Here is a 15,148-nt window from a genome sequence, read left to right on the forward strand (position 1 = left end):
GTAAGCAGCCTGATTCCACTTGCTAATTCTGTCATCCATTTTAATTGAGTTTAGATGTAAGCAGGGACAGCCTTGGACCCAGTGCATTACTTGCTCCTCTATTGGATGTGTTAATGGAGCATTAGATAACTCGCCTCACTCATTTATGAACCAGAAAAGTAGCTGAGTAATTATTGTGTTATCCAGATGGAAGCCAATTCTGATGAACTCTAATAAAGGGAAACAGTGTTTTCAGTGAAGGACAGTGAGATTTGCATCAGCATGCCAGAACAAATTTACAGATCTGGAAATACTAAGTTTCTTACGATGTTGAATAACTCCATTGCAATTTAGTAATTTTCTCCTTGTAAGGTGGGGTAAACACTTCACCTGGTATTTCCAGTTCTGAGTTCACAGAGAGTATCACCTGCTAGCTGTAAAGTTGTCTGTACAGTACTTAGAAGAACAGCCCATTTCTCTTGCCCTTCTGCTGGAGTGCTCCTCTGTTTGGGTCAAGAAGCATTTAACTAATGGTTAAGTCTGAGAGCTGCTCTGTTCTGGGATGTGGCAGTGACTGGGAATATGGCAGTTGCCTTTACAGGTCTGTCTGGTTGCCTGGGGTCCTGGCTGGCAGCAATTAGAAGAAACCATGAAAACAGTTATAAAATTACCATGTGGAATAGGAGTTTCTTTCTGATCCTAGCTGTGGGGGATAATTCACGTCCTGGATAGTGAAGTTTATAATCCTATCCAATGTAATTGAGCATGTTCTAGTTATCCATTACCTAATCTTTAGTTAATCCTAATAGGTTTTGGCCTCAATGTTTTCTTGTGGCAGTGAGTTCTACAGATTAATTATGTTATATAAAAAGGCTTTTCCTTTCAATTCTACATTTGCAACTTTTAATTTAATTGAACGTTTGCTAGCATTTCTGCTACACGAGAAGGAATAAATAGTCCCTGGCCAATTCATTGTATTTACACTGTTAGTGTGTCCTCCTCCTATTTCCATCATAAGCTCTAGGATAAAAAATTTTAAAGCCTAGCAACAAGAATGGTCTAAAAGCACAAAAACTCAACAGGGATATTTTTTTGTAATCAAATCTTGTTTGTTCACAAAACTGAACATTTCTGACACGAGTTTCTACAGCTTCCAATTGGAATAGCAAAATTGGGCTTCAAAGATTTATTGTCCCTTGTTCCTTAAGTTTATCAGAATAACATACACAAAGTAATAACCTTCTGTGGTTATTGTAAATGTGTCAGAGGAAAAAAAAATCTCCATTCACATGACACTGTTGGTGTGACATACAGAAAGAGGCGCATTTTCAGGCTTTCTTAAACCATCTTCACTGTTTATTGTATGCACCCGATGGCTCTTGCTCCAATGTGAGAAACTTGACCCCACGCTCTCTCGGCGAAGCTGTGTGCCAGCTCTTGCCTTCTGCCATATGCTGCCTCCGCGGAGCTGAGAGCTGCTGAGAGCACCTGTGGGCAGCTGCTTCTGCCTATGGTCTGACCTGAAAACTTTTCTCTAATTTTGACATTAAGTCTGTGATGTTAAGTCAGTCTGTGCTTTTTAAGGACCCTCACTGTTCAGGAGTTCTGGCTCAAGGAGCCATCATGGGTCTCCCTCTTCTTTAGGAATTTATAAGAGTCCCTATAATTACCTTTATAGCACCTGGGCTTGAATATTAAAACAACTCGTGAGTAACTAGAAAGATAGTGAACCAGTGGTGGAAGGTTGTCCAGGCTGGCTCATTGGTGCCACTTGCTTTGTGCTGGAATCCAGTGAGAGGTCCCAGGAAGAAAAATTGGACATTTAAGTGACCTAATCTGGGGAGATGTGGATATCAGCTGAGAAGCAAGGACATTTAGCTTCTCAAAAAAACCCACCCAAACACCAAAAAAAACCAAAACCGCAGCATAGCAAGTATTGGATCTGGAAAGTTTGGCCAGTTTCTGTGGGACTATTGAATTTCCTGCTGTCAGTATTGTTGCAAATTTTGAAGTTGAAAATTAGTCGTTACTGCTGTTGTTTAGAACTCTACCAAATATATAGATCTGAATTTGTTAGTGTTGACTCATTCTGCTTATTTTCATCTGCATATGGAAACAAAAGGCTTTGAAGGTTTGTAGGGATGATTTTGCCATTAAAACAGCAGCAAATGTGGTTTTGGAATAAGGAAGTTTTTTGCTACACACCATTAACTTTCATGTTGCTGTGACCCTGCTGGAAACATGACAAAACTAAACGATACTCAAACCTCCTGTGTTCTTTTTTTTTTTCTTAAGAGTGTAAAAGCATGAAATTAGGATGTTGATTACCCGTGTTGGTGCCCTAACTCTGTTGCCAGTTAACCGGCCAAGGCTTTCACTTTAACTGCTAGTAGTGACCTCACCTGGAAAAGTTTTCTTGACTTTGAATTCAGTTGTGTAAATCTTGGTTTACGTGTTCTTGTTTTCTATCTTTATAATGACAAATTACATCCTTTTATGTACTCTGACTGTAAAGTTGTATTATGTCTGCTGGTGAATGTGTGATGCTGCTTTGCCATGGTGCATTATCAGTGGGTGAGTTACAAAAAAGTGTTTCCTTTTCAAAACTGCCTCAAACCACCATCTCCTCAGTCCTGGAGGTTTTATTTGTGTATTGTGTTGTACCACAGAAGTTTCTTCAATGCCACTTTCACATATGGACTAGTGGCAGTCATTTCCGAGAAGGATTTCTTGGCCCTTTGTAATTCATGGAGGCTTCTTTGCTCTTTGGATGTTTTTAAAGAGGAAATATTAAACCTGCATAGAAAATAAAAGGAGTACTGTGGAATGTGCCAGAAGAGAAAGGAAGCTGCAAGTGCTAAAGAAAGCTAATGAAGTTATTCCTGAAAACTCTTGATTTTTAATTTCCAGCAGTGTATCGATCCTGCTGTTCCTGCTCAGAACTGGATGGGAACTACCATCTTAGCAAGAGGTCCAGGGTGTATTGTCTAGGTCTGTGCATTGCATATGAGGTGTTAAAAATAGTGAATGTACCATTTCAGTAATTTAAATGTTTTATTTATTTTAATTCAATAACTTGACATTTCAAGTCTATTATGTTTTGGTTGGTTTGGTTTTTTTTACTCAGTCTCATACCTCTCTAGGAAGGAAAAGTGACTGTTTTGTACTAAATTGTAAACTAATGTGCTTGTTTAAAATAAATTGCAAACATTTGGGCAAAATGGTGCATTTTGGCTTTTTACCTGTATTTTCAAGTTCTTTTTAGCTAAACTGTATTGCAAGGATATCTTGCATACATGTGCGTTTCAAACCACATTGGTCACTTTATGTAGGTACTTAATTTTGAAAAGTATCAGGAACAGGTAAACTTTTACTCCATTTCTTTCACTGTTATCCCATAACTTTATAAAATGTTAATGAGTGTTTGCAGGAGTGATGGAAAAATTGTCAGTTTCCAACCAATTATTTGCACATTATCTCTCTATATACACACATACACAAATCTTCATTTCTCTTAAACCTGACCATCTCTTCTTTGGCCAGGATGGTGCTAACTTCCACTGGGTGCTTCTGAATCTTTCTGCAGCTTCTGCTTGCAACTGCAGTGCCACTGAAGTGGGACAGTTGACTTGTTAAAAATATTGATTATCTATCTGCAGAAGTACTACAAGATATTTTTAGAAATCAGTAAGATTTCTAAACCTGTAAAATAAGGTTCTTTGAAATTTAGCACTGCAACTCACTTCTCCAGACAAACGTGCATTTCCTTGCCTGCCTGTGCCCTTGCCTGGAAAACAGTCATGTTCCCCTGGGAACCTGATGTATGGGCTCATCACCTAAATGTCTTGAGGGCAAATGCAGACATTGTCCCTGCTGGGGCAGAGGTAGATGTGACCTGTCCTTACCACCCAAAGTGAATACACCTGCTGCCTTGTTTTAAACAGGTGCAGGGTCCGAAGCCTGCTACAGCCTGAGCAGGAGGGCACAAGAACATGCAGAGATCATCCAAAGGGGCTTTCGTGGAAACCTGCCGAGATGGTGCCACCGTGCAAACGACCCATGGGGCTGAAACCATGAGGCTGTGCAGGGCTGGCACGTGCCATCGACGGTCCTGAGTGGGACATCGGCCACTGCCCTCCACCCTGCACAGCCACAGCTGCCACAACCCTGCCCTGTGCCACATGCGCTGGGGAACAGCCACCACCACACACACACTTTTTCTTAAACTGCTTCCTTAAAGGATCAGACTAAAAATCCACTTATAAAACTGAGCTTAAAAGAGACCATGTGGGTCATCACCTGCCCCCCCCAAGAGCTGTTCAGGGCCCTGGGGAGGGTCGAGGTGCCCCAGCGCAGCCGATGCTCACCGTGGTACCCGGCATTGCTGCAGCACAGTACTGGTGATGCTCCACCAGTGCTCTACCTGTACCCCAGCTGTACTCCAGCCTGGCATTTCTAGGTACCTTATCTGGGGACCCCAGATCCTGGTCCCCCAAATGTCTCCCTGCATTATTTTCCAATCGTATGGGTCTGAGCTGTCTCCCAGGCTGCGACCTGTCCCCTGGCTAGATGAACCATCAGAGGGGACAATCCTGACCCAGCTGTTGGCTCCTGCAGCCCCATGCCGTGCAGGACCCAGAGGAAGAGAGCAGGCAGGAAGGCAGCCTGGCACCCAAGGGTGCTCAGCAGCAGTGCGGGGCCAATGTGGGTGCCACCAGGTCGGGGTCCTGGGTAGCCTGGCGCTGGGCCCGCTCCCCGGCTGCCCCCATAGGCGGGCGAAAGTCCCCATGCTGCCGTCCGGCAGGAACATATGTGTGTTTGGAGGCTCCCGCCCCTAAGCTGCTTTTATTAATTTGTAATCCCCTGCGAGCAGGAGGTAAAGGGATTCGGGGGATTAACGGGCTCACAGTAACAACCACAATTATCAGCTCCGGCTGCCTGGGACAAGCATTGCACACACGCACGGGGCTGTCCACCCCAGCGCACAGACATGCACCAGCACACAGACACGTGCCCACACCCCAACTCCTCCGCACACGCAGACACACAAGCACCCACGGAATGGAGCACAAGCACGCAGGTACGGACACAGGCACACCCACCTGCGTGCACACCCGCACACACGGAAACGTGCACACCCCGACGTGCACACCCATAGGGATACACTGGCTGGAACACGCTCCCTCTTGCACGTACAAGCGTGTGCACAAACAAAGTGCGTACAAACGAGCGCACGCCCGTGCACACGCACCCAGCTACACACGCAGCCCTGCGTGTGCGCACCCTTGCACCCCTATGTGCCCACGCGTGCTCCCGCACACCCACACGAGCGTGCAAATATGCACACACACACGTCCGTGTCCGTCCCATTCTCAATCAGCGCCATTAACCTCGCAGGACGCCGATTGCCACGGGTCAGACGTGAGTCTTCACCCTTTACCTCTCCACGCTCATTAACTAATTAGTGGAGGGGGAAGAGCCCCCCCCGACTCCCGCTCCGCTCCCCACGGGCGGCGTCGGGGGAGACTCGGACCACGGTGGGGGCAAACGAAATCCGGGCACGGGGGCGGGTGGGGACCGGCCGGTCCCTGGGGAAGTCTCCCCCCAACGGGGACTCCCCCGACCCCCGGGCAGTGCCGCCGTCGGGGGCTCTGCGGGGACCCCGGGGCCACTTCGCACCCCAGAAGCGGCGGCTGCAGCCTGAGCCCACGCGGCGGCCCCGGCCACGCGTGGGACGTGGCGGGGGAGGACACGAGGGTGGGCATTGCCCCCTCCCCTCCCGCTTTTGTGATGCTAAAGAGCTCCGCGGTGAACCGCGGCCCAGCTGCGGCCCGGCCCGACGGTGCGGTGCCGCCCCCGGCCCGCCCCCCCCCGCCGCCCCGCTCCGCCCCGGGAGGCGGCCAGCCCCCGCACCGCTCCCTGCGCTCCCCTCCGCGCCTCTCCGCCACTCCTCCGCAGTCCCCCGCGCACCTCGGACAGCGGCTCGTCCCGCCGCGGCCGCGATGTTGCTGGAACGGGTCCGAGCCGGTTCGGAGAAAGCAGCGGAGCTCTGCCCCTTCCCGCGGAGCCCAGGTGAGGGGTGGGAGAGCAAAATTCCGCGTCTCCCCGCGGAAGCAAAGGAGGCGGCTTTAGGAGCCCCGGCCGGAGCGGGGAGGCCAGCGGGAGCCGGCCCGGCCGTTGTCCCAGCCCGTCCCGGTTCCGCGCTCCCCGGGGCCCCGACGGGGCAGGCTGCAGGGGAGGGCGGGCGGCCCGACGGCAGAGGGGGGGGTCCGTCCCGGTCCGTCCCGGTCCGTCCCGCCCGCCCCACGCTCCCTCTCGTTCTCTCCTGCCTCGTCCCCGACACGGGAGACCGCCCCGCTGTCCCCCGCTCCAGGCGTCCCTTTGGGTCTCCCGTCCCGTCTGGACCGGGACTCCCCGACCGCTCCGGGGGGAAAACGCGGCGGCTGCCCCGGGCTCCCCCCCCCGGCCCCAGCCCGGGTGGGAGCTCTGTCCCGCACCGCGGAGCGGCGGCTCCTGCGCCGGGATCCGGCCGCTCCCCGCGCAACGAGGGCAGGGACGAAACGGGGAGTTTCTGCCCTGCCGGTTCCCCCCTCCCCGACGGCGGGCAGCCCGTCCAGCTCCGAGCCGGCTTTTCCCCCTTTAAAAAAACTCCCCTTATTTCCTCTCCTAAATGTTTTTTTTGTTTTGGTTTTGGTTTTTTTTTCCCCTCCGGTTTAACGAACGGAACCAGCGCTGTCGGGGCGGGGAGAACCGGGCCGCGCTCCCCTGGCGTGTCCGGGGCACCGGGGGTCTCACCGGGGGTGGCAGAGCCGGGTCCGGGGCAGCGGGTCCGGTGCCGGTGCGGGACCGTCCCGGTTCTCACCAGCATCAACCGCGGCCGACGGGGGCTTGAAAACAAAACAACGAAGAACCGAGACGGGGGCCACGCCGGGAGCGGGACCGACCCCGCGGACCGGGCAGCCCGGCAGCCCCCCCGCCGTCGGGCTGGTCCCCCCGGTCCCACCCCGGGCTCGGCGCCCGGTTTGCCTTTTTCCGTGGCTCTCCGCGGTGCGGACATCGCAGCCGCGGTAGTTACGCGTTTGACCCTGCAATCGGGAGATGCTTTTGCTATCGGGGGGAGGAGACGACACGGCCGAAAGCGAAGCCCCGGTAGAAGGAACGAGGCGAAAACGCCGGTTGCCCGAAGGACGAGACGCTCGTTTACGGCCCCGCGGTCCGTCCCCGGCCGGGCTCCGTCGGGGCCCGGGGAGGTAGCGAGAAGGGAGCAGCGGGGCTCACCGGGGCTTACCGTGCCGGAGGGCCGGGGCAAGAACAGGACCGGGACCGGGACCGGGGCGGGAGGGGGGGGTTCGTACCGCCGGAGGGGTAGAGCCGCGCGGTGCTTTGCCCTGGCCGGGGGCAAATCCCGGGGTTTGCGACTCACAACGAGCTCGGGGCAGCGGCTGATGTTGCCCCCCCCCCCCGCACCCCGGTGCAGTCCCCCCGCCCGGCCCCGGAGAGGGCGGGGGGATTAAATACAACGCACCGCGATGCCCTGCCCGGCGCTTCAGACCGGCACCGGCGGGGACGGCCGGCAGCTAAAAATAACCCGCTTTAGCGAATTAAACCCCCGGCGCCGGGGGGGCGGGGGGCAGCGGGCGGGGGGGGTTGGGGGTGGGCAACTGCCTCCGTGGTTTGGGGGGTGTGGGAAGGGCCGGCGGGGGGGGGGAGCGCGGAGGTTCCGCACCCCGGCCCGGCCTCGGCAGCAACGGAGCGGGGGGCGCTTGCGGCGGCGGGGGCCGGGGGGCTGGGGGGGCGTCGGGGGCTGCGCCCCGCGGAAGATGCGCCAGTGCCCGCGGCCCGTCTGAGGGAGCGGAGCTGCTGCGGCCCGCGGAGTCGTCATGCAGCGTAAGAGCCGCGGGCCGGGACCGGACCGGGCCGGTCCGTGCCGTGTTACCGTGCCCGGTGCCGGGGCCGGAGCCCAGTCCTCCCCGGGCAGCCCGGGGCTGGGGCCGCTGCCTTTAGCGCTGCCGATATTGAAGTTATTTCTTTGGACGCGGTGAATTGTTGAGGAGACGATTAATACCTGTAACGATATCATCTCCATCTCTAGCCCTACGCACAACTATACGTCTCTATATATCTCTATATAGTTATCTTTACGTATAGATACTCTTATGTCTGCGTCTATCTATATCTATACAGCCGTGTCTATATATCTCTCCGTCTCTATCTATACCGATATGTCTGTATTTACGTACCTCTGTATCCACATTTTTACCTACCTATCTATATCTATACCTATCTACTGATATCTATATATTTGTGTCTATATATCTGTACGTTTTCGTTCTCTACTGTATCTGTTTATTTTTATATCTCTATTTCTGCCTGCTGTATCCTTATATCATCTCTTTCTGTATCATTTCTGTCGGTATCTGCAGGGCGACGGGACAAGCCTGCCGCATTTTCATTCCCAGTGCAATTCTCGTAATTTTTGGCGGTTTCTTTCCCCACCCCGCCCGGGCTACCCCGCCGTTATTTGCAGGTGAATTTTGGAAGTGTAGGAAACGGAAAAAGAGCTGGGAATAATTGCGTTGCAACTTTGCCGGCAGCTCGGCCCGGGGGTTAATTCCGTTCCCATCGCTTCCCTTCTCGTTTTCCTCGGTGTCCGCGGGCTCTTCCCCCTGTGTGCGCGGCCCGGGGGTTCGCTGCCCTCCGCGGGGAGAGGCTCACACGGCGCCGAGCCAACGAATTTGAACGAATACTCATTTTTTGGGGTGCCGTTTCCCGGGCCGCCCCCGGGTCCGCCGTCGGGCGGCAGCAACCCCGGAGGCGGCGGGCCGAGCCGGTCTCGGGAGGCAGCGGGGCCGTCGGGGCGGCGGCTGACGGGGGGCTGCCTCCCCGCAGAGATCCCGCTGTGCGCCGGCTGCAACCAGCACATCGTGGACAGGTTCATCCTCAAGGTCCTGGACCGGCACTGGCACAGCAAGTGCCTGAAATGCTCCGACTGCCAGACGCAGCTGGCCGAGAAGTGCTTCAGCCGCGGGGACGGCGTCTACTGCAAAGAGGACTTCTTCAAGTGCGTGGGGACGGGACGGGACGGGACGGGGGGAGGCCGGGGAGAAGCCGCGACGGGGGGGGGTGGGTGGGTGGGGTGTCAGCACGGCGAGCAGCGGCGCGGAGGGTCACGCGTGGGGTTCAGCACCGCGGACAGCGGCGGGGGGCGGGCGGGTTCAGCACCGCGCACAGCGGCGGGTTCAGCACCGCGGACAGCGGCGGGTTCAGCACCGCGGACAGCGGCGGGCCGGGCGGGGGAGCGACCCCCGGACCCCCCTCCCCGTCCCGTCTCGTCCCGTGTCCGTCCGTCCGTCCCCCCTCGCCGCGCTCAGCGGCCGCCGCTTGTCCCCCCCCGCTCAGGCGCTTCGGGACGAAGTGTGCCGCCTGCCAGCAGGGCATCCCCCCGACCCAGGTGGTGCGCCGGGCCCAGGACTTCGTTTACCACCTGCACTGCTTCGCCTGCATCGTCTGCAAACGGCAGCTGGCCACCGGCGACGAGTTCTACCTCATGGAGGACAGCAGGCTGGTCTGCAAGGCAGACTACGAGACGGCCAAGCAGAGAGGTACCTCTTGCCCCGTCCCTCCCACCTCCCCCCCGAGGGCAGGAGGGAGGCGGCCCGGGACCCTCCTGCCCCCCCCCCCCCCGCCCCGGGACACGCTCATGCGGGTGCCGGGAGCATCTGTCCTTGGGGGGTGGCTGGAGGGAGGACGGGGTTCCCACGTCCCCTGGGCCACTCCGTGGTGACTTCGCCTCTAACTCGCACCGTGTCGGCAGAGGCTGAGTCCACGGCCAAGAGGCCCCGCACCACCATCACGGCCAAGCAGCTGGAGACCCTCAAAAACGCTTACAACAACTCGCCCAAACCGGCGCGGCACGTCCGGGAGCAGCTTTCCTCGGAGACGGGGCTGGACATGCGGGTGGTGCAGGTGAGAAGGGGCGACCCTCACCCCCCCACCCACCCCACCGGGTCTGCCCGGGCCGTGGGGTGGGAGGCGGCGGGGAAGGAGCCGTCCCGGCAGAGAGGGAGCTCGCCGGCGTGCCCTGCTTGCAGGTCTGGTTCCAGAACCGCAGGGCCAAGGAGAAAAGGCTGAAGAAGGACGCGGGGAGGCAGCGGTGGGGTCAGTACTTCAGGAACATGAAACGATCCCGGGGGACCTCCAAGTCCGACAAGGACAGCATCCAGGAGGAGGGACCCGACAGCGATGCCGAGGTCTCCTTCACAGGTCTGTTCCCCCGTTCCCAGCCGGGGCTTTGCCGGGTGCGGTCTGTGACCCCCCCCCTCTCCCCCCAGCAAAGCTGCTGTCCGTGTCTAGGCTGCTTACACCCCCTCGGTGCTACCTTATTCATTTTCAGCCATAATATAATGAGTGAAAACAAGTGCCCAAGGAGGGAGAGATGCAGAGCTGCGGGTTTTACCGCGGTGCGGCCCCGGCTGCCCGGTTCTGGCAGAGCTGCAGGGCGGGGGGAGCTGGAGCCGCGGCAGCGAGGGGCAGCCGAGGCTGAGGAACTGGAGGGGAAACTCTGGTTTTCCTCCAAGGGGGCTGGGTCAGGTCCAAAAAGGTGCCGGGAGAGCAGGGAGAGCTCCCCGGGCAGGCGCTGCCGATGTTAGAGCCGCTGCTTATCTGCAGCCTTTTCAAGGGACTCTTGGAAATACAAAAAAAAAAAAAAAAACAGAGAGTCCAGAATCACTGAATGTTTCTATGGGAAAAGTACGTAGAAATTTTTTTTTTGTCCGTCCTCTTTAGGGGTGGTTTTATTTGCATAGTTCCTAGTCAGGACTCCATTCCCAGTTCTGTGGGAGTTGTTACCTCTCCCCTGTGCTGTAACAGGGCGATCGCTGCATGTTCGGAGGTTCCTGCATCAGAAGGTCCCATTTTTGGAGCAGAGATTTCTGTTGATAAACCCAGGGACACAGCTACGCTAGCTCTTGCCCTGTGTAGCCCCATCCCACACTCTCCGGACCCAGGGCACCCACTGCAGGAGCAGGATAGGGCCCTGTGCTGGGGGGGGGGGGGGGGGACCTGCAGCGCTGCGTGGGGGCACATTCTGCACGTCCCCAACTCCAGCCCCGAGCTGCCCCAGGGCCAAGTGGTCTGTGCCGACGTTACCTGCTCTGTGCCCAAATGTGCGTGTGTGCTGTATTGTTTTTAGGAATACAAGAGAGAAGCTGAAATGCAAAATTGTGTGTACATATTTACACAGACATACGTCTATAATGCGTGTATGTGTATACACACACAGCTTTGCATCTCAGCCTCTCTCCCGTGTTCCTAAAAACTATTTGATTTTCAAGTCTGTTTATACACACTGTGCATCAGCATCATTAAATATGAATATACTACAAATAATAACTAAAAAATGTTGAACAATTATTGATAACTTGATGCCACAAACAGGTTTGTATCCTAGGCAACAGCACAGCTCTCACTGTCCATAAAGCCCCTAACAAATGAAAACAATTTTTGCCGGTAACTTAAAAAATATTGCTCATTTTTCAGAACTGTTTTTAAATCATACAAATACATTTCATTAGCCTGTTCCTGAGCAGACAAATAGTGCTGAGTTTTGGTATCTTTTTTCTGATCAATGGAGAGGTTTTCATGCATCGGTGAGTGTTCAGGTAGCTCCTAAAAATGATATCAAAATTTAAGATAAACCTCAAAGCCAAATAGAAATGCAGAACAAAAGGTGGAAAGACATTGAACTCCCATTCCCTTTTAAAGGATTATTTTAAAATCACAGTCTTAGATTTTAATATGCACTTTTCATGCATAGTTTTAAAATCCAAAATATATTAGATGTTTGTACTCAGAAAAAAAAAAAAATCCTGTGGCCTTCTATGAAGATCCATCAACAAGAACAGGAATAGTAAGGAATTACAAGTGGCAAATGCGTGGCTGCTCCGCTCCCATCCATCTAATCTATTTATACCCAGAGCTTGCAGAGGTTCCCGTGCGACCACTGCCAGCTGTGCAACCGCCGCCAGCCATGACCATTGCTCTCCCAGTAAAACCAGTCCACTTCCCTTTCAGATGAGCCCTCTATGTCTGAAATGAGCCATTCCAATGGGATTTACAGCAATCTCAATGAAGCATCCCCTGCTCTGGGGAGACAGGCTGGGACCAACGGGAGCTTTGCTCTGGATCACAGCGGCATCCCAGCTCAGGACCAGTACCACGACCTGCGATCCAACAGCCCCTACGGGATACCCCAGTCACCAGCTTCCTTGCAAGCACTGCCAGGCCACCAGCCTTTAATCTCCAGCTTGGTTTACCCAGACAACGGCTTGAGCATCATGGGACAAAGCGGACAAGGGGTGCCCCAGTCCATGAGGGTCCTGGCCGGGAACGGACCCAGCTCCGACCTCTCTACCGGCAGCAGCGGGGGATACCCAGATTTCCCTGCCAGCCCAGCCTCTTGGCTGGATGAAGTCGATCACGCTCAATTTTGATACAGGGTCCACCATCGTGCAGTGGGAAGGGAAAGGACTCGGTGCTGTTAAACGTCATCTACTCTTGGAAATGAAGGAGGGACAAACTGTGACTGCCGAGCGGGGCAGGAAAGCGTGACGACATGGAGAGAGCGGACGTGCTTTCTTTTGGAGGGTGACCCAGCGGCCAGTTAGCAGAGGACGGTGGGCAAAGGCAGTTGCACCGCAGCGATTAGCATACGGAGCATCCAAATGAAACTGATTATTGTGTCTTTACTAAACACCAAGACTTGTGCTTTACAAATTTGATATAAGGTATTTTGCTTTCTGTTGTCAGTGCATTCTCCAAAGCAAGGACTTGCTTCATCACCCATCCACACCGAAACCTTTTTAAGAGAAAATAAAGTCCTCATCCACGGTAAAAGGTGTGACAATGTCTATATTTCTATAGGAGAAATGTTAATAGTGAATCACTTCAGAAATCCATGGTAGAAAACTTCTCTGTTCTTCCAGCAGATTTTTTAAAAAGCGCACCGATGCGGTATGTTTTGTTTTATTTTGAATTTACATTAACTTTTCTAAAATGAAATGCTCTTTAATATGCCAATCATTTATCAACAACCCTTCTCCTTTGTAAAATGAAAATCATATGTTAATTCTGCCTCTCATCTTTTTAATTTGTAGATTGCTAGTTTTATTCTTCCATATAAGCATTAAACCGTGAATAGATGTATTTATTACCAAATAACTACACTTTTATCACGAGGTCAAGAGGTGATTTTTCTTGACCCAGGAACACTAGTGGCTCTGGGTTGTGAATCTTACGCTTTTCTTTCAAATTCCTTTGCAACAGTTTTACTGCAAAATGTCCCAGAAATCACCCTGATGTCTTGTTGCCAAATACCGTGGGGGGGATAGGGTTGTCTCTCAGCAGGGGGGTTCAGCTGGTTTAGTTCAAGCCATTCTCCAGGCAACGCTGGGAGCGTGTTGGAGTGAGCACATGCTTTCCTGGTGACATTTCTCTGTTCCAGGCATTTGTGTATTTCCACAGATATAGTGCGAGCTGATTGTGAGGAAAGGCAAGACAATATGTATATTGTTCTCTGTAAAAATTATTGAATTAACTGTAGATTATGTGAATGTCCAGTGTCTTTTATTTATATTCTCGCTCTCTCTCTGATGATCAAATACTTCAAGATTACAAATAAATTTGTCAGCTAAACTTTAAATAGTCTACTGCTAAATTCACATCATAAGCATCAATATAGGTAAATACAATACCTGAAACTAGAAGGAAAAGCCCCCAAAACTCAATGCCATGTCTCAACAAAGTGTTGAAATGCACTCTCCTCTTTAAATACAAGAGCAAACCCACCGATGCAAAAATGCTTTGGTAAGCAGAAACAAAAAAATGACAGTTTTGGAGGCTGGCAATCTTTGGGAGATCCGAACAGTAGTGCTCTGTGCATGCACAGGCTTTGATCATGGTCAAGCTCTTTTTGACAGGTCACGGTTATTTTTCAGCATTCCTTGCAAAGGTGTAAGCAAAAATCTGTGCTGATAAAGCAAGAGAAAATAGCAGAGTCTAGTATTGTCTGTCTGTGGACAGAACACTGTGCACATGAAACACTGAAAGTCAGATATCGGAATATTTCAAAGAGAAATCAGAAAGAAAAGGAAAAAAAAACCCCTAAGGAATGAAGCTTGACCGAACATAGGCAGCCCGTGTGTGTGTACACCACGAAAGGTGCGTGCACGCGCATATCTTCATATACAAATGTCCGTGGTCACGCTCCTCAGAGCACAGCGAAGCACTTTGCTGAAGTCTCTGATTTAAGAATCAAATGGGAGACACTTTTTAAAGCACATGGGCTTCCAGCCTCTCACTCCCCCGGGAAGTTGGGGAATATTTGTACCGGGGTCTTCAGTGTATCAAGCATCTTTGAGAGTGTGTGGATTTGAGACCAGCAGCACATTTTGGCAGGGAGGCAGCGCGGGGGTCGGGGGTGCAGCCATCTCTGGACCCAGCCCCACGGGCGATGCTCTGGCACACGCCGTCCTGCGCTTTGCTGGGGACCCCACAGCAAGAGCAGTGCTGGCCCCGGGAGGTTGCCAGCACCCCAGCACGTTGCCCCAGGGACTCACCAGATGTCAGGTGAAGACACCTGGGAAGTCCAGGCTTTTATTCCTTCCCTTTTCTAAAGGACACATCGCCACTGCTGGAACAGGGGTGACGTGTCGTTGTCTCTGGTCTCTTGCTATAATCGCCCTCACTGTTTTGCAGCTGCAGGGGGATGTGTTCTTGCCATAACACGCGGCCGGCCGTCGCTTCCTGGGCCTTTGCTCGGCGAGGGTGGGATGTCTCCAGAAGTGAGCAGGTATTGAGAGTATTTACAGAAAGATTTAGATTTGCAAAATCCTTGTTAACCACCAGCTCTGTGTGTAAGCGTCTTTACAGCTTTTCCCCCTCCTGTTACACAGGCATTGCACCTGAGGAGAAGAAACACGTCCAGTTTCTGCTCTCAGAGAGCTATCAGAAGCCTGCCCAAAGCAAAATGGGTACCTGCGTACTGCCTTAGCACTGTAATATTCACTCAACAGAGAAATTAACTCTTTTTTTTCAGGAGACCCAGTCCAAGAAGTACGGCAGGGAAAGGAGAAGCCCCACGGTATGACACCACAGGGTTTTTGCTTTAAAA

The 15,148-nt window shown here is 53.1% G+C and overlaps 1 protein-coding gene across 1 annotated transcript; it reads left to right on the forward strand.

Moving 5' to 3' along the window:
• Positions 1-5,981: 5,981 nt before the first annotated feature.
• On the forward strand, positions 5,982-12,470 carry LHX3 (LIM homeobox 3). The gene is made up of 6 exons (XM_075055140.1): positions 5,982-6,051; positions 8,869-9,040; positions 9,379-9,581; positions 9,794-9,945; positions 10,071-10,242; positions 12,052-12,470. The coding sequence occupies exons 1-6, from the start codon at positions 5,982-5,984 to the stop codon at positions 12,468-12,470; spliced, it is 1,188 nt and encodes a 395-aa protein (XP_074911241.1).
• The last annotated feature ends 2,678 nt before the right edge of the window (positions 12,471-15,148 follow it).

The sequence above is a fragment of the Buteo buteo genome, chromosome 23 (assembly GCF_964188355.1).
Source record: "Buteo buteo chromosome 23, bButBut1.hap1.1, whole genome shotgun sequence".
NCBI lineage: Eukaryota > Metazoa > Chordata > Aves > Accipitriformes > Accipitridae > Buteo > Buteo buteo.

Bases quoted from the DNA above. Each gene is read 5' to 3' on its own strand.
- LHX3 (XM_075055140.1), top strand. From the start codon at position 5,982: ATGTTGCTGGAACGGGTCCGAGCCGGTTCGGAGAAAGCAGCGGAGCTC. The intron at 6,052-8,868 runs GTGAGGGGTGGG...GCCTCCCCGCAG, and splicing joins CCCCTTCCCGCGGAGCCCAG to AGATCCCGCTGTGCGCCGGC. The intron at 9,041-9,378 runs GTGCGTGGGGAC...CCCCCCGCTCAG, and splicing joins TGCAAAGAGGACTTCTTCAA to GCGCTTCGGGACGAAGTGTG.